The sequence below is a fragment of the Pteropus medius genome, unplaced genomic scaffold (genome assembly GCF_902729225.1).
Source record: "Pteropus medius unplaced genomic scaffold, Ma_sr-lr_union100, whole genome shotgun sequence".
Lineage (NCBI taxonomy): Eukaryota > Metazoa > Chordata > Mammalia > Chiroptera > Pteropodidae > Pteropus > Pteropus medius.
The window spans coordinates 14,924,703-14,949,787 of record NW_024340849.1 but is presented as its reverse complement, the minus strand read 5'-3'; the positions used below and the strand labels follow the sequence as shown (position 1 = coordinate 14,949,787).

The 25,085-nt window shown below is 37.5% G+C and overlaps 1 protein-coding gene across 2 annotated transcripts in view; it reads right to left on the bottom strand.

Moving 5' to 3' along the window:
- CCDC68 (coiled-coil domain containing 68) overlaps positions 1-25,085 on the bottom strand; it is a 41,795-nt gene that overhangs the window by 8,264 nt on the left and 8,446 nt on the right. The window contains exons 2-7 of one of the 2 annotated variants that reach the window (XM_039841140.1): positions 18,459-18,583; positions 17,257-17,343; positions 13,675-13,815; positions 12,587-12,712; positions 10,828-10,956; positions 6,027-6,109 (exon numbers count right to left, since the gene is read on the bottom strand). In XM_039841140.1, the coding sequence (XP_039697074.1) occupies positions 6,027-6,109; positions 10,828-10,956; positions 12,587-12,712; positions 13,675-13,815; positions 17,257-17,343; positions 18,459-18,575 (683 nt within the window). In that variant the 5' untranslated portion in view covers positions 18,576-18,583. Of the gene's footprint in view, positions 1-6,026; positions 6,110-10,827; positions 10,957-12,586; positions 12,713-13,674; positions 13,816-17,256; positions 17,344-18,458; positions 20,518-25,085 lie in introns of those variants that run through there. The other variant, XM_039841149.1, reaches the window with a different exon arrangement.

The following is a 25,085-nucleotide window of genomic DNA, read 5'->3' as shown; positions in this document are numbered from 1 at the left end:
GAAAAGATTTGCTCATGCATTATACAGCTGTTTTTTTCCAGCTGTGCCACCAGGCTTTCCTCATGTGCTAGCTGCTACTGGGCGTCGTGTGAGTAAGATGCACTGAAGATAAACAATCATAACACAGCCACATAAGACACACTGAAGATAAACAATCATAACACAGCCACTAAGTAGCTCAGACATGAACTTGTGTGAGAATATCAATTCATGTCAAAAGTTCATCTATAGCCACCTGTGACTCCCCTCCCTCCAGATATTAGTCAAGTTGTGTTGAGCCTGGTAAAGCACTGACATATCTAATTTGTCTTGCTTATGAGTACCCATAGAGCTAAAATCCATGAGAATATATGGGAACAGCAAGGTTAGAACATGTGGCCAGTAATGGGGATTTTACTGTATCAGAAACCAATCTCCAATGATACAGAGTTAGTATATGTTGTGGATTGTCTGTGTTTGTCTTATCTATCATCTATCTATCTATCTATCTATCTATCTATCTATCTATCTATCTATCTATCTATCTATCTATTTAGCTTTCCACTTTTGATAATTCTGCTACCTGTAAGTAGGGCAAGAAAAATAAAGAAGGAAATTAAATTCCAGCTAATATTTTGAATCTATACATCAACCAGTATGAAAAAAGATGGGTGAAGTTTGAATTTAGGTTATTCATACTTTACTAAAGTTCCATTTAGGTAACAGAAGTTGATTTTCTACCTTTTGACTATTTCTCTTCTTGCCAATATTATCTGAGTTATGAGGCAACATGCACTGTGACAAGATCACCAAACTCGAGGGCATTGTGACTTTGAGGTCACACACCTTCCTAAGCCTCAGTAGAGCAGATACAATAATTCCTACCTCTCTACTACTTTACAGATTATACTACAGACTTAAAGAGGTAAAGCAAAGGTGCTTTGGGGAAATCAGCTTTCACAAAGTAATGTGTTAGCATCGTCTTAGCTTATTAAGGTTTTACAATTAGTAGCCAACATCCAATGCCATCACAGTCCTGATTTTTATAGCCTCTTCAAACATTACAAAAGTCATGGAAGTTCAAGTGACACTACAGAATATATTCTCATTTGAAAAAAAAAAAAGTCTCTACTCTGTCTGACAACATGTACTAAAAATTATTTCTCAAACTTAACATGCATTGGAGGATCTTGTTAAATCATCAAGGATTTAGTTAAAGTGCACGTCCTGATCCAACAGACCAGGATAGGGCTTGAGATTCTGCATTTCCAACGTGCTCCAGGTATTGCCGATGGTTTAGCTGGTCCATGGATCGTGCTTCGTGTGCCTTGAGCAGCACAGCAATGAATCACTTAGGTTGTCTCAGTAACTTTTAACATATAATAAAGTCTCTAAAAGCCAAGCAATTTTCAGGTCACTTGCAACATTTAAGATAGTCTTTTAATTTTCTTCCTTTCTTTTAGTTTTGCATGAGAAAGTTTTAATAAAAGGTTTTTTTTTTATGGTAAAAAAAAATTTTCTGTTAAACTCTAGAATTCCTTGTACAAGTACAAATAATGTATAACGATAGTGATTATTTACCCCATGAAGTTAAGTAATTTATGCTATAAATGTGCTATACAATTTACACAACATATATGTCACAAAATATGTTTATAAACTGTAGTTCATTGTTCATAGCATAAAAAATGAAAACAATCTAATGTTCACCAATAGAAGACCAATTAAACAAATTATGCTAAGCCCACGCCACTTTCATTTTACATATACACACACATCACAGACATAGACCAATAGATTTGATTTATATCAAAGATCGTTCTGCAGAATGTTATATGAAGAATGGTCTTTTCAACAAATGATTCTGAGATAATCAGATATTCATATGAAATAAAGAAAAAGAAAAATTCTATGTAGGCTGTGAATAACACTGGGGAACCAAAAGGCTTTCAAAGATAATATAGAAGAGCATTTCATAAATTTGGAATAGAGAAAGATTTCTTAAAACATAAAACTCAAAACAGTATCTACCACAAAGGGAAAGACTGACAAGTTTGAATAGACAAAAATTAAAAACTTCTAGTAATCCAATAAGCATGAATATGACAGCCTTAGAATATTGGTAACACGAATGACTAATAAAGGCACTGTATTGCGAATACATAAGGAACATCTAAAAATCAGTGGGACAGATACCCAGTAGAAAAACTAGGACGTGACTTGAGGAGGCACGTCACAAAAAAGAGGAGTTGAGGGTATAAGGGTCAAAACAGCACAGAAGGCAAAAAGCAATCTGGCCCGTGGCTGGTGCTGAAATTGCCCCAGTGAGGAGAGAAAAAGGAGAAGAGAAAAAGGAGGACAGACCAGTCAGACTCAGGACTTTACTGGGAAATCACGAGAAAGAACTTGGGATGCTTTGCAGAGGCAGGGCAGCTTTGAATCCTCATGAAAGTGTTCATAAATTCATAAACTGATTTTAAAAATACCAAATAAAAATTTCATTAGAATGTTAAAGGCGTGTATTCACGATGGTCTCATTGTGTCCTATGATGACCCAAAACTCTGAGACCGAAGGGAAATAAGTAAGTGGCTTTAGGAGGACAGTGGGCCGGGGGATGGGGGGAAGGGGGCAGATGTCACACTCTCCAAAATTCACAGTTTAGGAAATGTTCCCATGTATTCCATGAGAGTATTACCAAAATAATCACTGTAAATAAGTAAAATCTGAAATAGGATTCAGGATAGAAGAAAAGGATTTCTTGACGCGCTGGGCTTTTGGACTTATCTGCATTAGTATGCTAGACAGCAAAAGAGAGGGAAGCTGAGGATCACAACCGCAAGAATAGAAGAGGCCAGGTCCTTACATTTCCCAGGCCAGACTAAGATGAAAACATAAGCTAAGACATGTGACTGACCCTACTCACATTTCAACATTTCTAAGATGAAAACATAAGCTAAGACATGTGACCCTACTCACATTTCAACATTTCAACAAAACTCAGGAATGTGTATTACTATTGCCTGTCAAAATCTTCCCCATTATTATTTTCAGTGGTGGCACTAAATTGTGGGCTTGAGAGAGCCATCTAAACTACCACAGGTAAATGTACAGTTTAAGAAACAATGATATGCTTTAACATGTAACCTCAGCTCCAAGATACCCTCTTTCTTTCTCTAAAGAATTTGCAATCTTTAAATTGCTCATATAAATTTTACATATACATAGAAAGAGGGAGGGAGTGAGGGAAAGGGAGAGGAGTGAGAGAGAAGGAGGAAGGGGAGGGAGGGAGAGAGAGCCAACATACTATTTATCTTTACAAACCTCGGATGTGTTTCTCCAAAGGATAACTATGAAATGGGCCCGTGTGTTTGCCACAGGGCAGAGGGATTAGTTGGAAGCCTGCCTTCTGCTCATGGTTACACGGGATACTGAGGAAACCAGTATGAGAGGTCTCCAGAAATTTCCAAAGAAAGAAGGTAAAACTTCTTCCATAGCAGAAGGAGCACAGGCTTTGTTATGACGATACTAGAGCCAAGACTCACAGCTCTGCAACTTCTGAGAGCCTGAGGAATCTTGACAAGTCACTTAACCAGTCTGAAGCCCTGTCTCTCCCTGAAAGGTCCTTGGAAGGAAGGATTAAATTGAACAAGGAACCTGGGGTTACTCTATAAACCGAAAGGCACTATACACGTGTCACTTAGTAGTGATGATAATAGAAATATAGAGTTAACCGTATTGTTAAGAAAAAATGCTTCTACCAAATCTTTTAACTCTCATTAAAGTACTTGTGAGGATTAGCTTACTATATTGCATACATATCCATATGCAAGAAAAAAAGTCATTTTCTTCTGAGTTTTAAAACTTTAAGAATTATCATCTTCAGGGATGGTTTTTAACATTAAAAATGGCAAGTCAGAACATACTGAATCTTTTTATCAAAATGGCAGAAGGGAGCTCACTGCAATTCAAGAAAGTCACGGTGCCTGTCAAACCCACCATCTATGCCTAAGGAAAATTAAATCACCCGTAGCCCCCTAGACTATTCCTTGAGTAAGAAGAAGACACCCACAGGACTGGGAATGGGTGCCTGCCAAAGGTTCCTGGTTGAGTGACAAGGTAGGGATTGTTCGACATGATCCATCTGCCCAATACAGAGAATACTATTAGGCCAATCAGACTCTTTCCTCCGGAATCTGAAAGGAAAATACAGAGGATGTAAACCAGCTGGTGGAAAATAGTGGGAAAAGTTAATTAATCCTACAGGAAGAACAAGAGAAGGGTGAAACTGTACGCGCCCATGACTGGATGAGAGCAACAAAATAATGTGCGTTCTAAAAACCACATTGGGTGTCAAAGGGAGGCCTTCCTGTTTCCCCACGAGATGTACCCTCTTTATGGCCATCTCGCTCCAATCTTAACTGAACAGAAATCACTTTTATTCATGGTCACTTAACCAAGTCTCTATTGCTTTAACCAAGAGTCTGATTCGTACTGATTTCATTTTTTTTTTTTTTTTTGTCTATTAGCAAACTGAATACCTCTACACACAGCTCAGAAAAAGTAATAAGATAAATATTTGTGATACCTATAATCTATGAGAATTACATAAGCCTGGATGTTCAAATACCTTTCTAGAAACACAAAACATCCATTTCCCTCAAGATATTTCTAAAAATTCTTTAAGAGCTTTTTCTGAGAATTCCTTATAACAACTGCTTATATGTAACAAAACTGAAAGAATAGATCCGTTTGGTTTTTATAATGGTTACATTTTTGGCTCAAAGACTGACAAAAACCCTATTATCGATTAAAAAAAAAATCATTTTTAAAGAAAAAAATCATTTTTTAAAGGAAAAAATCAAACTCAGACTGTCTGGACTCTAAATGCAAGGCTCGTTGTACCAGCCAGTAGTTCTGTTGCATGGAAAGTTCTCTATTTAAGAAAAAATAAATAAAGTAAGTCAAAGATTTATTTAGAATTAAGTTATAAGTACATGTAAGTAATTCTAAAGACCTGTAGATATCTTCCACAGTAATTCCTTCATTCTCTCAGAAGTCCACCTGCGGGGGCTATAAGCTTATTCACAGGGAAGAATATGGGGGAATCGATAACTTGGTGGTACCCCAATGTGTTTTGATGTGTATGTGCAATCGCCAGGGTCAGCCAGTTCGGGCTTTGGCACGAGTGGTCAAAATGTATATGAACCAGAAGGCACAGCATATGACAGATGGGAAGAGAAAGAAAGATAACAGGAAAGAAAAAGAAAACAAGGGGAAAATATCAAAAGACCACGAGAGAGAGATGTTTGAACATATATTACTGATTAAATGAGAATAAGAATTTGTATATTCTCTAGATGGATGAACTAAGATCTTGAAACAGATTTGACTTTGAACATTATATCAAAACACATAATGACTAGAGTGGGCTTAGATTAGAAAAGGAAAGGAAAACTACGGAAAATGTCACGTGATATGAGTTATTACGTGATATTCCAGAGAATTTTTTTAACAGTGGCTGAGTGGTAAAGCAGTTCTGGTACCCACAAACCCACCCTCACCCCAGGGCACACTGAGGACTGTGGATTATGAGTATTTGTAAGTACCTGCAAAGAACAAAGAATATTTTTCTCAGTATTTCCGTCACTCTACAAATTCCACTTGTGGCTGGCCAATTAAATGCCTGTTGTGGCAGAGGCCCGTTAACAAAATCAGAAACATAGGGGGAACGAGGACGTCTAGAGAATCTCCTTTGTCCCCAGGGTGAACATGGAGGGAACAAGCTCATTCAGTCTTCAGAAGGATTAATCCTCCCACCAGTTTCCCTGTAGCCCCAGTGAACTCTGCCCCTCTCCCCCATTTCCCAGTGGGCGGGGAAGGGGAGGCACAGGGCCGTGAATCGGGAGTTCTCCCCGTCTCCTGCACTGTCGGTCCTTCTGTTTCCTTGGGGGTAGAGGCTGGTATAGCCTTCTGTCCACTGGCCAGTGGACCAGTGGAGAGGAAGAGGATGAGGAACAGGTTTTCCTCAGGAGGTACATTCACAGACCTTTTAGCACAGGTAGCGCTGGATTTGAGTTGCAGCAGCTTGTTTTCCAAAGATAGTTTTCTTTCTAGCAGTGTTCTCTTTTCCTAGGAGAAAATCGGACACAATTTTTGCTTCTCTCTCTCTTACTCTCTCCCCTTCTTTCTGTGTGTGTGTGCCTGTGGTAAGGCAATCTTGCAAACTTCACACAAGATGCTTCTGCGAATACCAATACATCTTGAGCTGAAGAGGTAACTTCATATGGAGCTGTTACAGGGCAGCCTGGTCAGGCATTCGGCTGTAGGGTTTTCACGTAGCTCACGTCAGGTCAAGACCAGATGTCTTTACTCCCCTCACCTGCCTAGAGATTCCGCTCCTTCCTTAGCCCTTTGCTGACCCATAGCCTGCTCAGTAAAATGTCTCCAGCCCCTCTCCGTTCTACTCAAAACGCAAACTGCCTGACCATCTCTAGGCATTGGCTCTCCCACCGTTACACCAAGGACACTACTGTACTTATCTTGACACCTATCTAGATGGCATCTATCGGAAAGCGGAAAAAGAGCAAATACATTTTTAGTGAAGGATCAAGGGCACAAATGATAAAAATCACTTCCTGATTAGGATGTAAGAAAAATTATGATATTGAGAAAGAATATGTACAGAAATGCCTTAATGTCACTATTAAGCCAATCTCTTCCATCCAAAAAGAAAATTGGCAAGTCCATGAAAACTCAAGCTGGGATGATCGTGTTCTTTTATATATTTGATGGTCAGAGATTTTTTTTTTTCCACGACATTGTTTAAAATCATTCCTGCTGCAGTATTTATGCAGGTGAAGTATAAGGCAGAGCTGCACAGCAAAAGCGTTGGAAGGACTGTGGACAGGGACTGACCTGGCTTTGAAACTTGTGGCTGCATAATTTTTGCCAAAGCTTTAACCTCTCTGCACCTTATCGTTGTTAATAAAAATGAACCAAAACTTGGAAATTAAAACATTATATAGCATGTGGGTCATATTGGGTCACTGTTTAATAATCTGATCCAAAGATTATTTAATTCTCTTAGGTTTCTCTGTGTTTAACTTTTATTATTTATTATTTGATTAGAGCCCTGACTCTGAAGTTGAATGTTACTCTATAGATTTCTGCTTGGTAGAAAAGATAATTCTTTAATTGCCTTAAAGAATACTAACCAGCTAAGAATCTAACCTAGTAATCCTATTCTATATGATTTTTTTAAAAAATGCCTATAAATAGCCCGTTTCTCAAAATATTTTATTTTAACCAGTTTTGCCATCTTACTGGTTCCCTCATTACTTAATGATTGGAATAAAACATCCGATATGTATTATTCTATATTTGTATAAGTCACGTTTTTGATTTTTTGAACATTTCTAAAATGTGGATAATTCTATTTTGAAAGTTGGGATGATTGAAGGTAATATATGTGAAAGGCCTATGTGCTTCTCTAGCACATATTAGGACCTTGATATGTAATAATTTGAAGGTGCCAAATGCTTCATATCTTGTGTGCTATGTTATTTTTAGAATTTATACTAACTTTTTCAAATTTTTCCTGTAGCATTTTGTCACATCGTCCCGTTATAGCCCTGGTTGTGTTCAAATTATTTCCGAGGGGTCATAGATATGCCTTGTAAGCTTATTTTAATACTTGTACCATCAAAGAAATACACTGCTGATAATATATTTTGAATTTGTAGGCAGGAAAATGGTTTTTAACATTCTTCTTAATGGACTTAACTCTTGATTAATGGAACTTTGTAACCAGGGTTCCAGCAGATCAGACAACTGGATGTGGAAATATTCTGCTTCAGCCACGTCTCTCATCTAGCTTGATGTCTGAATGCTTCTTTGACAGCACAGAAAATCACACTGTACCAGCTAGCCCTTGTCAAGGACAGTGCCTTCTGGAAAGGGAGAGGAGTTCACAGCGCCACCTAGTGGACAATCCCCTCTTCCCAAACCACACCTCTGGGGAGCTGAAGCGTTCCCCAGCACTATTGATCAGAACGGAGCAGGAGCCAATTTAAATCATTGCCAACTGTTAACATTTAAATGACTTACAAACCAAGGATGCCGTTTTTATCTGGCATCAGAGAAGATAGGGGCATAATGGAAAGGACTGTAAACTGGTAACTGGACGACTGTGGAATGTTCCGTGTTTACATTGTCCTCATTTATAAAATGATGATGGGGATCTAGGTGATCTCAAAAGCACCTCTGAGCTCTAAAATTCTAATAGAGCTAAATCAATGACACTAGAAAACAAATATGGTGCAACAGAATTGCACTGCTAGCAAAAGGAACATATGCCATATTAAAATGTTCTTACTGGGCGTTTTTGCTGGCTTATCACTGTGTTTATGGAATTCATTCTCACTGCATTCCTGATTAAAGTGGGACAGATGGTGAAGGTTTTAAGTAATGTGTTCATTACCAGATCTCATACCACTAATGGCTATTTACTGGAGCAGTGGCTTGTTCAAGTGAGTAGAAAATGAATCTTTCTCCAAGGGGTACCACTAGCAGGGTGGTATTTATCAACCTTTGTTGTGGATATTCATTTTTAATTTTCATTTCCTTGTTGAACTCATGTCTTTTTCCTACTAATACAAAAGTCTCAGTACCCCCTCCCCTCACTCTGATACACACCCCCCACCTTGGAAACCCCTCATCACAGCCTGTATCCTCAGTCTCTCCTTAAACTAAGACAATGCTGCCCAACTTCACTTCTAATAGTTTCATTTATTTACTTGTTTTCCAAATATAAAGTATCTTTAAACTAAAAATGTTTAAAAAATAAAACAAAACAACTTTTGCTCATTGCTCTTCCATTCCATTCCTATCTACCTCTGCCTCCTAGACATTCTGATAGGACGTGCCCCCTAGGAAGACATAGAGAATAAAACTTACTGGACTATATAGAGTATTCTGGAAGGTTACTGCAAGGCCTTGCTGAACCCTGGGCATCTTGTCCACTCACTCTGTCACAGAGTCCTAGAGACAGCCCGCTGTTATGGGTCAATATCAAGATAAATGCTAAATCATCACTCCTTGAAAATATCTGCTAGTATCTAAGCTACTTAACTTTTTTCCAGGGGACATACACTACCTTCAGTGGGGACGTCAGCATTCCTAAGGACCCCTCTCTAAGGAGAATGAATGATGGCAGATCAGGAACATTCCTTGAGTTCCACACAACCCAGACATACTACATTGTAATCTCCATGGAGAGATTATCTCTGATTCATTCACAGATAGACAGCAAGCCACTAGCTCTGCCTGGTACATGATAGGTACTCAAATATTCATTGAATAAATAGTAGAGTGAATATATCCCAAATTTCACGTCTGGGACAGATTTCCTGGGGTTTCTAGGAAATAGAAATTATATTCCACTGTTGTTTGTTAATTTTCAGGGACTGACAGCTAGCCACTAAACCTGACCTGGTGTTGCTGACTTGCAGGTGATCGCAAGTCTAAATTCAAATGTCACTGGTTAATCAAGTTGATTGGTTAAACAACCTATTTGCATCCCAGAATTGTCCTTCTTTCCTAATACAAACATTCTTTGTGCTATCATAGTTTATTAAACTATTTATTACATGACAAATATTCTAACACTACAAAGTATTCATCCAAAGATTACAGTTTGTCCAAAACATTATAATTATAAATTGTCACACTTGGACAAACCAGCTGCTTGAGGACATCTAGCACAGTGATTTGGCTGGTGTATAACACTCAGTTACCCACTGCACCCCACAGATGTTGCTGTATATTATTATTAGTAGATTCAGTTAGTTTAGGCTTATTTAATTTTCATTATTTCCTCATAGTACCTTCATTAAGATTACAAATTCAGCCAAATACACAGTGTTATAAATTAAATTCTTGGGAAATATTTAAAATTTAATCAAAGTTCCTTTGGCAAGAAACATGACTATTATGAAATGTGATGCTTTTGAAGTGACATTACTAAAATAGCATCAACACAGGCAGACTCATGAACTAAGTCTGAGAAGAACAGAGGCAAATCAGGGAATTAATAAATAAAAAAATGTTTTAGAAAATGTTCACTAGAAGCCAAAGCCTATATTCTTATCTACCCCCAATTCAGTTTCAGAGATGCCAATTTTCTGTTAGTTTGTTTTGCTATTAAAAAACCAGTATATCTTTTTTTTTAAAAGTATATCTTGGTTTGTCTGAATCCTAAATTTTAAGGCATGCATAATTAAATTTCTATGCTCATCTTTTGGAGCACCAGCTACTTAAAAGAAGACAGGAAGAAACTTTTAATAATTTTTTGTTCTGTAATTACTTTCCCTAAATCTCTTTTGAAAGGTCCAATTTCTTTTCCTAATGTGAACTCTGTCTGTCCTAGTGCAGCTATAGGGTTTTACAAACCTAAAGTGGACACGCGTAGCCAATAACAGACAGTTGGCTGACTCTAACATAAAAATGCTATGACTACAGGGATGCGCTATATTATTACTAGTTATAGGTGGACTTTGTGATCTTTTCCATTGTTCCCATTCACAGCCTCACATGGTCCCTCTTTCTGAGTCATACATTTACTAGAAGAAGAATGTGACAGATAATGACAATGGCAATTTTTGTGGAGAGGTAAATCACTAACAGTAAAGATCACATTAAATGTATAGGGAAGAAACTAACATCTTTGAGTACTTGTCAAAGTCTTAGTATTTGCACAGAGTACTTCTAATTAATGTTATCTAATTTATCTTAGTGTTTTTTTTTTTTTAATTCCAAGAAGAAATCCCTTTGATTCTCTTGTCACTTACCTTTTCCATTCTCTGTACAAGGTTCTCCAAAGCTGTAATTTGATTATGTTTTTGTTCAAGTTTTTCAGCAACTTGATTCAGATTTTCAAGCTGTTCTTTCAATTTCTGTTCTTTTTCAAGTTTGTTTACCTTTGGTCAGAAAAACGGTTGTCAGACTATTGGTTTATTAAACCTATACAGGTATTATCTCCCACTATAATTTTCTGAGTAGCCAAAAAAAAATTTAATAATTAACATTTGTTTAAATTTCCTTTTTGAATCTAGTTTTTCCTTCAAAATAAACCTGATGGTCCAAAACACCACCAAAACAATGGAAAATTAATAATATACAAATGTTATTTCTAGAATGTTTACATTTGTTACCGTAAAGCATACTATCTGAACTGGTATGAGAAAGAGAAATGCTAATTTAAGAAAAGTAAAACTTTTGACTTTTTCTCAACAAAACTTATATGAAACAAAAATAAAATCTATGAGTTCAACTAAAAAGAGTGTTCTATTTTTAATCAGAAGGTGTCATAAAAGCAGAATACTTATCCCACGGTGTCCAGGCATGCAGCAATAATGCTGAAAACCAGAGAAGTCTTCACCTTTGGCAGTTAGTTCAAGGGTGAGCGTGTTGCAACTGACATGCACACGCACCTTTGCCTGTGTTTTTTATAGAACTTGAGACATTACAGTTTAAAAAAAAAAAAAGCGTCCGGCTTCCCTTGAAAACACCAGGTGGGAATTCCTGCCAGGCAACTCCAGAGTGCGGCTGAGTGTCCCCTACTGCAGATATGAGCAGTCCAGTCTCGCAGGCCCACCACTCACACAGGGAACTGGGGTCCACACAAGCCCACTCACTTCACTTGGATTCTTCATCTGCACCCTGCATGCCCCTGAGTTCGGCACCGTCGCCACCAAAGCCGGAGGCATGCTGGCGTGTCACCTTAGCGGAAGATTTCCTGCTGTGTTCTCCTACTGCACTTCCGAGGCCCTGAGCCGGCACACATCCAGGCACCCTACCCCAACATGAATGAGTGTTCCTGTTTTAAGTTTGGCAAACATACACACGTGCACACATTCACACACTCACATGTATTTTTCCTTTTCCAGTCCCAGAATGTAATTTTCAGGTAAAGTTTTATTGGTCCTAGAATATATACTTCAGATTTAAAAAGAAACAAAAAACATATGTGTATGTGTGCATGATATATGCACACATATACATGTTTATGTTTTTATATTGTAATTTATATACTGTATATATATATATGAAATATATAATATTGATCTATTTTGAAGTAAATATGTACATACATGCACATGTTTTTGTTTGTTCAATCTGAAGAGTGTTTCCTTGGACCAAAAACATTTGAAACTATCTAGCCCAACTCTTTCATTTTTAAGACGAGGAAATCCAATCCAAGAGGTAGAACGAGTCAACCTGAGTTGGTTACTTCGTCAAAGGCAGAACCAGAAGAGATGTCACTGGCCAGTGTCTCCTGGGACATCCCTGCTGTCTAGGCAGGGTGGCACAGACTCCCCGTGGACTGTGCTCTGCTGGGCTCTGAGTAAGAGTGGCAATACAGCAGTGTGGCATCATCTGGGTACCACGCTAAGCAGGGGTCAGAGATGATTAGCACAGAAATGGGCTTCTTGCCCTTCCCAGGGCCTGCCAAGTCACGTGACTATCGCTTGCTTTGCATCTAACTCCGCCAAAAAGGGAGACAGAAATGACTGAGGCTCAGTTCCCCAAAAGCTAGCAGCTCAGTACCTGGAGAAAGTGTTTCTTGTCCTCATGCTTCTTTCTAACATCTTCAGACTGCGTTTGATAGATTTCAAGTACTCTCTGGGCTGCGTTTCTCAGAGCCGCTGCCCCTGCTTCTCTGGAGGCTTCCAGCTTCAAAAAAAGTCATTGTGCATGTTTTGACATTTACAATAAAAAGAGTTTAAGGCAGAACAGTTCGATGGCCAATTAAAAACACAGAGGCTGCAATTGAACCATTTGCACTTTGCAGACAATGGATAGGAGAAAAGATGCTGTTATCTGGTAAGGGGAAAATGTAAAATGAGAAACCCCTATTTTGTGAGCTGTCAGGTGGGCGGATTTGCCCTGACCAGCTCCTTGCATATCTGTGCCCTGTGTTTACAAACCTCACCCTTCAAAGAATTCTACAGTGCCCTATCAGCGTATTCCCTTACAAGCATTTTATCATCGCTGTCCATGACAGTACTAACAGATGTATTTTCCTGAAATAGCAGTGAGACAAGATTGGAGTTGTCAAGGCAATAAAGCTAAAGTGTCATTTATCTTTCGAGGATCTAACCTAAAGAAATAATGGAGAATGGCTGCGAAGACTTACGTACCACCATATTCACTGTAGGAAGCATATATAATAAATAAAAAATACAAAGCATCCAACAATCGATTAATGAAACAAAATAGTAAGACTTTTAACTATGAATACTCTAATATTTATTAAATATGTAAAGACTTTCAAAATCTATTACAGTAAGAACACTTAACATGCGACCTACCCTCTTAACAACTTTTCAAGTGTACGATGCAGTATTAACTACAGGCCCCCCTGTCGTACAGCAGATCTCTAGAACTTACTCATCTTGCACCACTGAAACTTCAGACCTGTTGAGCTTTTGTAAGATGTTTTTTAATAATGAAAGGAGGCTCCAAAATGAAACAGTGACATTTAATTTATACATGTCAAAAAACTCCTCTATGTATGTGAGCATATGTGTAGATCTAGGGTTGTATGTGGCTGTCCGCTTTCACGGGTCCACGAATCTATCTTATTGGCTCAAAGGTTCAAAATATGAAATTGAAATTTCTCCTTATGGTCATACCTTGATCTTCAATACTTCATTCTCTTTGTTCATTTCTAAGAGCTGCAGGTCCTTTCCTTTCATTCTTTCCATGAGCAGATGCAGACTGCAACAGGAGGGGTCCATTTCAGACTCACAGCCACTTCGAACGGTTCCACAGTGCTGAAATGAGCACACATGAAAATCACAGAGCTGACTTGTCCTTTCTTCTACAAACTTTGATACCAATGATTGTCACTCTGTTTTACACACATCAAGGAAGGTTTAGGTAGCAGAAATAAAATACATCTCCCGAATCTCAAATATCAATGGGAATTCTAAACGAAGCCGGTGGCCTCTATATTTGCTCAAATTTGAATAGATTTTTATATTTGAAAGAGGGAGAAGTACATCTTTTATGCCTTTTACATTCCCACAGTTTTAAATAAACCATTAAGTCCTTCTTGTAGTCCTATCTACGAGGCCAGTTTTTTTTTTTTAACTCTAAGTTATAGACATAAATGCATTTTGGTTACAATGCATTACAAACTAATATAATCAGACCTAATAGTTACAAAACATAATCGTCGATGTTCAGTGATGCTTCGTTGTAATCACCCTTTCCAGTCACAGAGATCAGAACTGAACGTTACTGCCAGTGTTAACTCTATGTAAACTCTAGTTCACTGCAAATACACTTAGAGTGTAACATAAATCTCAGCTGGAATCAAGGACAGTGCAAGTAGAAAGGAAATTTAAAGCCATTTAATTCAACCACCTCAATTTCCCAGCTATGAGAACTGAGGGACAGAGCCCAAGTTTGCATAGCAAGTGAGTGGGAGAGCTCAGGATACAAGCTCTTGATTGTTCATCCTGTGCTCTTTCTGACCTTACAAATTATTTCAAGACAGACTGAGAAATTACTATACAATTATACATACCCTACAACTATAATCACAATTTTTATTTATTAAGCATCTATAATGTGCCAGGTAATCTTTTAGATGTTTTATACACAGTCCTTTGCCAGAACACTAGAAGACACTATGTCCATTATACAGACAAGGAAATTGAGGATGAGAGTTTAACAAGCCCACGGTTATACCTAAAACAACTGCCAGAACCAGATTAGAATCCAAGTTTATTTAACAACAAAGCCTATATCCTTTCCAGTACAACAGATGGCCTATATTAATAGAAACAAAATTTTTTTTAAATTTTAGCACTTATAAATAATATAGTCACCATAATTCTGTCAAGGTTTTTCTGTTCCAGACTCTAATGCATCCTTCTCACTCTCCATATATAGTGTAGGCACTATTTTCTTTTTTTAATTTGTTAAAGAATATTTGACAGAAAGACTTGTAGAAGGTAGATGATGGCAGTGGTAGATAACTACAAAGGTCACAGATCAGTGCTTCTCAGGCTCTAAGGTGCATATGAATCATTTGGCTATAGATCTGGTGAAGATGCAGATTCTGATTCAGGATGAGACTCTAGATGCTGCATTTCTAACAAGCTCCCTGACGATGCTGACACTGCTGAGCCTGCAGACTATACTCTGAGAGTAGCGGTGTGACAGAGTGAAATGCTCAGCCTCTCTGACTTTACCTCGTTCAAGTCTACTTTGTTCCCATGTCCATCAGGTTAATAGCTTCTTGCATACAGATATGCTAATCATTAGAGGAATTTTGCTTGCAGCTTGAATTTTACAAAAACAGCTCCTTACCAGAAGGTGCCTCTCCAGAGGAAAGTATATACAAAAATGATTGTTTATCCAAGATTTGCAGGAACCTCATGACTGGACTCATATTGACTAGAGTCAACAGACTAAGAACAAAGAATTTTCACAATTTTCCTCTGACCCCTGCTAATGCCCAGAGTCTGTGATCATCAGTCACCTCTTGCCCCTCCCATATACCCTTCCCTTGACATAAAAGAAGATTGAACTCTGTATTTTCTGAAGAGGTACCCATCTTTTCAATCAATAAACCTTTCCCTACTCCAAACTGATGTTTTGAGTTTTGGCCTTTTGAAGCATCGGGCATACAGACTTTGCTTCTGTGACAGCAGAGCCCTAGGTCATTATGGCTAAATTCCTTCAGCAACATTGCCCAGTTACTAAAGGGGGAAGGGATGATATTTTGATGTTTGGTTTGTCTGCGAACCTTCTGTGGTTTGAGATGGCCAAGCAGACACACTGGCAACACAATTCATCTCCATTTCTAAGAAGCTGCTCCTATCAAGATCCCCAAACCTCCCCATTGTTATAGTCAATGGTCAATGTTCAGTCCTCAATTTACTTGACCTATGGATACCATTTGACGAAGTGGTCCCTCTCCCCTCTTTCTGAAACCCTTCTCACTTATCTTCAGTGATTACATTTTCTCTTGTTTTTCCTCCTAATCCATGAGCCTCTCTTCACAGTCTCTTGTGATGATTTTTCCTCTTCTTCCCAACATCTAAATGTTGGAAATCTTAGGACTTGACACTTAGATTATCTCCCATTTCTACCCACACTCACATGCTTGGTGATCTCTAGATTCAAAATTTGAAGTACCATCCTTACTCCCCAAATCTCTGTAGCCTAGACTTTCTACCTCAGATCTCTACCCTCAACTCCAGGATCAGCTATCGAGTCACCCACTAGAAAGCTCCACTTAGAGTTCTAATAGGCAACTCAACATAACCAAAAGTGAATTTTTGATCTTTCTCATTATTCACAAATATTAACCTTTTTTCTAGTTTCAGAACATTTAATTTAATAATTGGAACTTGTTGTGTCAGTTTGCAGGGCCAAGGATGATAAAGGAGACCATGTTTATGTATCACATCCTATGTCTGGTGTTCCCTGTGGCCATACTACAGAGTGGACAACACTGGCATTGACAAGGAGCACTTGGCTCAGATGAGGTTTAATCTGGCATAATCCAGACAAGGCTACGTGCAGATTGCTTAACTTTAAGAATATAAGGCCGGTTGCAGGGAAGAAGGTGCTTTTAAGCTTATTGGTTGTCTAATCATTTGGCTTACTGGCTTCAACAGTGTGTGCCCTGGTGTGGCCCGGGTGAACCTGAAATTTTGTACCTTTGTCTGTTATTGGGAAATGCTGTTCATGAATCTTGGCTGGGTGACATCTCCCCTTATACTTTAGAGCAGTGGTCCCCAACCCCCAGGCTGTGGACCGGTACTGGTCCATGGCCTGTTAGGAATCTGGGCCACACAGCAGGAGGTCAGCAGCAGGCCAGCGAACCACATCTGTATTGGTAGTCACTCTCCAGCGCTAGCATCACCGCCTCAGCTCCACCTCAGATCAGGCCTTAGATTCTCATAGGAGCACCAGTCCCTGGTGCCAAAAAGTTGGGGACCACTGCTTTAGCTAATTAAGCCCAGTTTAAAATATTCAAGTAGGCTTTAGTCATTCCAATCTGATTCTACTAATGACATCTGTGGTTAAATATTTCATACATATGCCCATTAACATCTTTCGATAATGACAAAATAACACTCATTGTTCAACACTTCAAAAAATAATTTAATAATTATCCAAAAAAGTCTATATGGCCTTACATTTATTTACTGAAGGATATTTATTGAAGTGCTATATTTTGATAAATTCTTTACCTTTGCATCTAGTTTGTACTTTGTACTATTATGTCCTGTTTCATCTTTAAACATTTGATTTCGGATCTTTTCCAGAGTAGTTCGAATCTAGAAGAAAACGAATAGTTTATTTTTTTCAAAGGGTTTTAACGTCAAATACTTTTTTTCTCTATACTAGTGGCAGTGTACCTGATTTATCTAGAAAATAGTATATATATATACTAATCTCAGATAGCATCAGATTAACTTTCATTTAGACTAACATTATTTAGATTGCAGAAAATGAACATTTGGTTTTTATACCGCTTGCTCAGTCAAACCTAAAATATAAATGAATATTATACTACAAAATAATTACTATTTAGTAATTAGTATTTAATTCTATTCGGTTCTATTTTTTTATATAGTAATTTAGTACTAATTTACTATTTAGTAATTACTATAAAACAATTACTATTTAGTAATCGCTACAAAATAATTACTATCTAGTAATTACTACAAAATAATTACTATCTAGTAATTACTAGAGAATAATGCCTATTTAGTAATTACTACAGAATAATTGCTAAGTGGAGATCATACAAATTTATGCATGAAATAAAAGCTCCATGTCTTGGTGACCCATGGAATTGCAAGACACTCAAAGATGAATTAATAGATCTGAAAGTTACAAACTATTTACGTCCAAATTTTTTCATCTGTTCAAAGAAACTGTTCAGACGAATATGTTTTGTCAGTCATTATCATTGGATTCTCACAAGATTTCCCATTTTTAATGAAGAAACATGCCTACACGTAGTCATTCGTGATAGCGACACTGAACTGTGAGAGGGAACAAGGGAAGAAGAGACAGAAATTCAGCAGGAAATGTAAACATCTACTAAGAAACACAGTACCGACCCTCCTGAAACAACTGAAAAATGATATGAAACAGTAGAAAGTGCAGTGACGAATAACGTAGGACAAATGAAATGCCGATAGGTGTTTCAAGCCCTCCTGGCCCGTTCTTCAATTTTGCTCCAAGTGTAGAAACAGAGGTTCATACCCTCAAAAGAAAATGCTAAACCTGTGTTTAAATGTCAGCGATCCAGTTCATCCTCTTCCTAACTAGGCTTGTTCTTCCTCTCATGGTATATGGAGGTAGAAACAAAGCCCACCGATCCCTATTGAACTTTATTTTAAAAAATCGTATCAGGCAGACATGACGTCTGGTGTCTACATACCATTTTCACATACTCGGTTTCTTCAATAATGTGAGCTGATGTGGACTCATACGAGGCAGAATGATCTTCTGTCTTCCCCCTTGGGGGAAATTCTGTGGTCACTGTTACAGTTGTCATTGTGAACTCTGGCTTTGGGAAACAAATCAGTTAGACAAAACCACCTTCTTTGATGATATGATTATATGGTTTGCAAACTGAAAGAAGCTCTGTGTTAGCACTGTAATCAAATACTGCATGGTAGAAAATATTTTAAATTATTGATATCTATAAATATCTATCAATCCAGGAATTAAGTTAATATAAAAACAACACTAGCGGAAATGATTATTGGTTAGAAACTTAAAATTATCTGAGTAGGAAATGTGTAAAATTTTTCTTTTTATGCCACATTATATTTGACAGTAAAATCTCAAAAGTAGGTAAATGTCTTAGTAAATGTCTGTGAACCAAAAACAATTATAACAAAAATCATATGTCTATATACATATATCACTTATATACATATATATATGCACACACATGTATATCACTTTATACTTAACACAGACCTTTAATATACTGCATTTTATTTAACTCTATAATCTATAAAGGCCATTTACTGAAACTTGTAATAGTAAAAGATTGGGGAAAAAAAGGGAATTGGTGCATAAATTACCTACTGCTATGGACTCTTCTTTGGATGTATTATTCAATAAATGATACATTGCACAATGCAGAAAAGGACATATCGAATTATAATAACTCTAAGAAGGGAGGGAGAGATGAAAGGGGACAATCAGTGATTTATAGTTTTGACATTGGACATGTAATTATTTTACCTATAAAATCCTCTACAATAAGGAACAAATATCTGTATATCAAGTTGATGGCATATTCACATGAATTATTTGAAATGACTTTAAAACACATACCAGGGGCTATTAATCCCGGGTACACTATGTCTTAAGAACAAAAAGAATAGCAAAACAACCTTAAACTACACTTACTAACACTATGTTAGTGGAAACGTTGGTATTGCTGTTTTGAAATGGCTATAAGTGTGTTAGCACACATGCACCTGCACTCACCCACAAGAAAGCATGCTAATCAAGAAGTCATTGTCTTAACATCATTAATAACTAAGATTTTTAGCATAAAGGAAAATATACAAATTAGAACCAAAAATGCTGCATAAAAACCTTTCAATCTGAACTAAAATTATGAATATAAATAATGATTTGTTTTCCTTAAAATGTATATCCTAGATCTATCCATTGAAAAATAGCAATTAATACTCCCAGTGTCCAGGCTGTGGTCTCAGTATACCATTTTTCACTAAAAAGAAACCAGGGCTTCTTGAATGATTCAGGTCTGGGGCAAGAAATGTGTAAGGTGAGCCTAAGGTATCTTGTCATACCAGAAATCAAAAAAGTAATCAAATGCTACTTGAATACAAGACACAGAAAACAACCTGAAGAAGAATGACTGCGAGAGACTGAAACACATCAAAAAATTTTTAATTATGATGACAGGAGAAAAACCACAACCATCATCACCAATTCTCATCCTCCAACTCAGGGGACATAGGCCGCCATTATACCAAAAATTAGCCCAAAAAGGGGGTGAGGGGGTAAGATAAGATAAGCACTTATCTTACCTTTACTGTATGAACTATATTTCGTAGTGAGCAAACAGATAAGAAAGGACATTTTTTTAAAAAAAGAATTCCTGATAATAAATCCAAAGGGGTTGATAGAATTAGAAAACCCACATTTTGCAAATGCTTATGAAATAGTGGATCCAAGCAACAGTTCATCAACTAATAGTAAAAACATTAGGCGAGAGGTTGATGAAGAATGCATTAACCTGAAGGATTTCACGAATCGATCTTAACATAAGTAAAAAAGAGACAACCAGACATTTTGTCCTCTAGATGTGGCATGATCACAAGTAGAAAGCATCACCTATGAAGTACAACTTTTTAAAAAAGTGAGCCTGAATCTACCAATGCCTCTATATTGAACAGCAATAAATATCTGAACAAAAGGATAATTACTAACTCTACAAGGGTGAAGGTTACAATTAGTCAGATCCAGATTACGTGAAATTTTACAGGACAGATAACTAATATATAATATAATATTATATTATATATTATATATATTATATATAATATAATATTATATTATATATTATATATATTATATGTAATATAATATATAATATAATATTAATATAATACAAATTAATTATATGAAGAAAAATAGGGAGAAGAAAAATGGCCATAAATTATCTTAAGAGACATATGACCTAATGCAATATGTGAATTTTTTGTCTCCTGATTCAAATAAACCAACTATATAAATGCCCCCCCCCTTTTTTTTGTTTTGAGACAGTTGGGGAAATTTTAAGACTGCTTGGATAATAGATGATATTAAAGAATCACTGTAAATTTGCTAGGTGTGATAATAAAATTGGCAGTCCTTAAATAAAGATCTTATCTATTAGTCATACACATTGAAGCATTAGCAGGTGAAATAATATTATATTTGAAATTGCTGGAAAATACTCCAATAGAGAGAAAAAATGGGGTGAGGTAAAGATGAAAGAAGTTTCAGCGAAATGCAGGGGATTGTGAAATTGGGCAAGGTCACATGGGGCTCATCACACTCCTCGACTTATTTTGTTTCTGTGTGAAATTTCCATAATAAATAGTAAAAAACTAAAAAATAAAATAGAAAGCCTTTTAAGGGAGGATTATTAATCTCATTTTACTAATAAAGAAGCCAAGATTCCTGTAGCGGATGTTAACTTACCCAAGATCACAGTAAAACTAAGAGAGCTGAAAATAAAACCTTTGTCTTTTGGACACCAAGTTCAAGAGTGTGTCCATCACATTAAAGCTGGTTTCACTAGTGAGAAAAAAAAAATAATTAAAATTTAGCAATGACCTACACTATTAAAGCACACAAAGAATTTTCATATTTACTAGCATCACTTTAAAACTTCTGGGGATAACACAGAGTTCCACATTTATCCTTTAATCTTTGATGAAACTGACAGAGTATGCCAAGAATTTTCCATTTTATTATAAATCCTCTTAGACAGCCACTGGGGCTTCTATCTGTTTCCGCTGAAGTTGATTTGGCAGCTGAAATTCTTCTGCGAGTTTGCTTTTGCAGAGTGTGAGTGGAGGTAATTCTGTTTCTAGGTCCTCTGAAGTCTCTTCAGAATTAAGTTCTTGGTGCAAAATAACATTTAAATGCTCGAAGCGAAAGAAACACACACAGAGACAATCACCAACGTGCTTGGGAACCAGAGGGCTGGGGGTGAGAGGTCAGGCTAGAGTGGTGACCAGAAAACCACTGCCCAGGAGCCCAAGTCAAAAGAAGAGTAACATTTTGTGACACATAAAAATTATATGAAGTTCAAATTTAACATCCATAAATGAAGTTTTACTCTAACCATAGCCATTTATTTACACAGTGCTTTGGCACTGCCACAGCAGAGTTGAGTAGCTGCGACACAGAAAACATGTGGCAAACAATGTCTAAAATATTTACTATCTGGTCCTTTTCAGAAAAAGTTTGCTGACCCCTGGGTTAGGGTACAGCAGGGGTCAGCAAAACCAGTGGGAAAACATAGGCAAGCAAGAAATCAAATTGATCTGAGTTATTTTTTGTTCTCCAGTTCAATCCCCCTTGATCTATAGTCTCGTTTTATTGATTTAAATTCTTTTTTTCTTTTTAGTATGTTGTACACTGTGTACACTAACAAACGATAAGAGACATTTCATCATAGGAAGTAATCACTCCGTAGAATGGATCCCACTGCATTCTGCATTCTTACAGTCTTTCAGATTTCGAAAATAATGTTGGGCCTCATGTTATTTATTTGATAATATATTCTCTTATGTGCTATTCATTCTTAATATCTGCTATTTAATCACTGCTCCTTAATCACTGTTATTTCTCAAAATAGCCTTCCTCCTCCACTCACCAGTTGGGACATCTTAAACAAATTCCATAAAAGCCTAGCCTCAATTTACATATCTTTAAAATAGGGGTGATAACACCTAGAGTTATAAAAATGAGAGTTTTTTAAATGCCTGGTTGCAGAAGGTTCTCAATGGACAGGAACTGTTAATATTGTTGTTTCTATTATTTTATATTATTAATAACCACAGAAGACAAGCAGCCCATAACAGAGTTCATGCTTAGCTGGTTGCAAAGTTATCCAACTCTATTCATATAAAATCAAATTCCATTTCTCTCTTTGGTTCAAAAAACTTTTACAATCACAGTCCTCAATTTGTATAAAGAAACCCAAGGGAGACTTAAGCCAGCAAAGTCCAAATCGCCATATGGCATTACCATCCTGGGGAAAATCCATCTTAGCATTTTATTTCTGCCAGAAGTAGATTAGGCAGATAAAATTTTCAAAATAAAACACAATCAGTTAATTAAAGTGAGAAAAGAATTTTATTTGTTTTACGCCCGAGTGGATTGAAGATAGCTTACAAGTGGCATTGCTCCAAGAGGTGTTATTTCCTAGATCAGGGCTTTGCAAACAGGGCCCCCAGCGGGAGCAGAGGAGCTGAGCTTTAGAACTTGAACCAAAGCAGCTCTGCTTTGTTCAGCCACACACTGAACTTTTCCATGAGACTCTGTGAAGAAAGTGTTCTACAAATAAAAAGTTTGCAGCTAGACACTAGACTACCTAGACCCATGGCCTGATTCTGCCTCTCAGTAGCTGTGTGACCTTGGTGAAGTTTCTTAACCTCTCTGTGCCTCAGTTTCCACATCAGTAAAATTCAGATAATATTAATATTAATGATTGATAATTAATAAATACTAAACCACATGGAATTGTGAGTTAACATTTGTCAAGCACTTATAACGATGCCTTATGCATAATAAATGATTTGTACATATTTGTCAAGTGAGTAAATAAAATATGAAACCATTCTCCACAATTATTACTGACAAAGAATCTGAGAGATAGAGAAGAATCAGGTAATGTTTTAACCAGTCTGCAGATCGACCTGGGCTATAAAAGAAAACTTGCTTTGGAGGATTTTAAGACTAGCAAATCCACGGTACTGGGTTTCTTGAGAATGCATCAACAATTCATCAACATCCTCAAATGATTATGCTAACATCTAATGAATAGTTTACAATTTACAAAGCAATTCCTACACATTGTAATAAACCAACACATCACTAGGCACCCAGAATAATGTAACTAAACTTATTCCTCTGTTTAATAACAGAAGAATGGCTTAAACACATAAAAGGCACTGTTATAGATTGAATGGTGTCCTCCCTCCCATTCATATGTTGAAGTCCTAACCCCCAGTACCTCAGAATGTGGCTTATTTGGAAACTGGGTCACTACAGAATAGTTAAGATAAGTTCATGACTGGTATCTTTATAAAAAGAGGAAATTTGGACACAGGCATGCCCATGGTGAGAACACCTAATAACATGGAAGGCTGTGATCAAGGTGATGTATCTACAAGCCAAGGAACCCCAGAGATTGCCAGAAAACCACCAAAAGCTGGAACATGAGAAGCATGGAACAGATTCTCCCTCAAAGCCCTCAGAAAGAACCAACTCTGTCAACCCCTTGATCTTGAACTTCCAGCCTCCAGGAATGTATGACTTAAGCCACTCTGAGGTCCTTTGTTGGTGCAGTCCTAGGTCGCCAATACAGGCATTGTTTATATTCTAGAGTCTAACGGAGGTGTTTCTTTCCTTCCTTTATTTAGCCCTCGATTCATTCATTCAGATATTATACATTTATTAAAGACAGCTTTGTTAGGAGCTGCGGCCACAGATTCTGCCTTCATGGGACATTCAGCACAGAGGGAACGATAAACAAAACGATAAATATACAGGGAACTGAATGAGAGATGGTGATGTGTGCCATGAAGAAAAGCAGAGCAGGGTACCCAAATAAAAGGAGGTATTGTGTGGTAAGGGAAGGCCAACCTAAAGAGGTAGCGAAAGATGTGAATAAAAGGAGGGGACGCCATGTGGCCTTTTGAGAGAAGAGGGCTCCAGGCAAAGGGAAGAGCAAGAGGAGAGGCTGGGATTTGCTTAGAGCAGTGTTCTAAGAACAACGAGGAATGCAGTGTAGGCTACCATTTTTTTTTCTTTTTCTATTAATGGAGCAGGGTTTTTCATTTGTTTGTTTGTTTTAATAGCCTCAAACTAAAGACTTCTGACTTGCCTAAAAAGCTACGTCCTTAGGCACTTAACACAGGTCTCACCCCAGCTGATAAGTGTCCCTCAGGGTTGAAGGAAAGGCAGGGTACAGCAAAGCCTGGGACACTGTAAAGTGCCATAAGGTGTATGCAACTGATGCCAGGTCAACCCACAGAAGGGGTTGTAAAGCCCAGCTGACCACACAGCGGTGTTCTCAACTCACTTCTGTGGGTGCTGACTAAAGAGCACCATGGTGGGTACTTGGCATAGTGTGGCCGTCCAGCATTTGGATCTCCTTCCCAGACATGCGGAATCACCACCTGTGTGAGCCTTCACAGGGCAGTCTCTTTCCTATTCTTTCTCCATTCCCGGGGCTGTGGCACAGGCATAACACAAACTGCAAACCTAGTGCCCCTATGTGGAAATGCCAGTAAGGGAT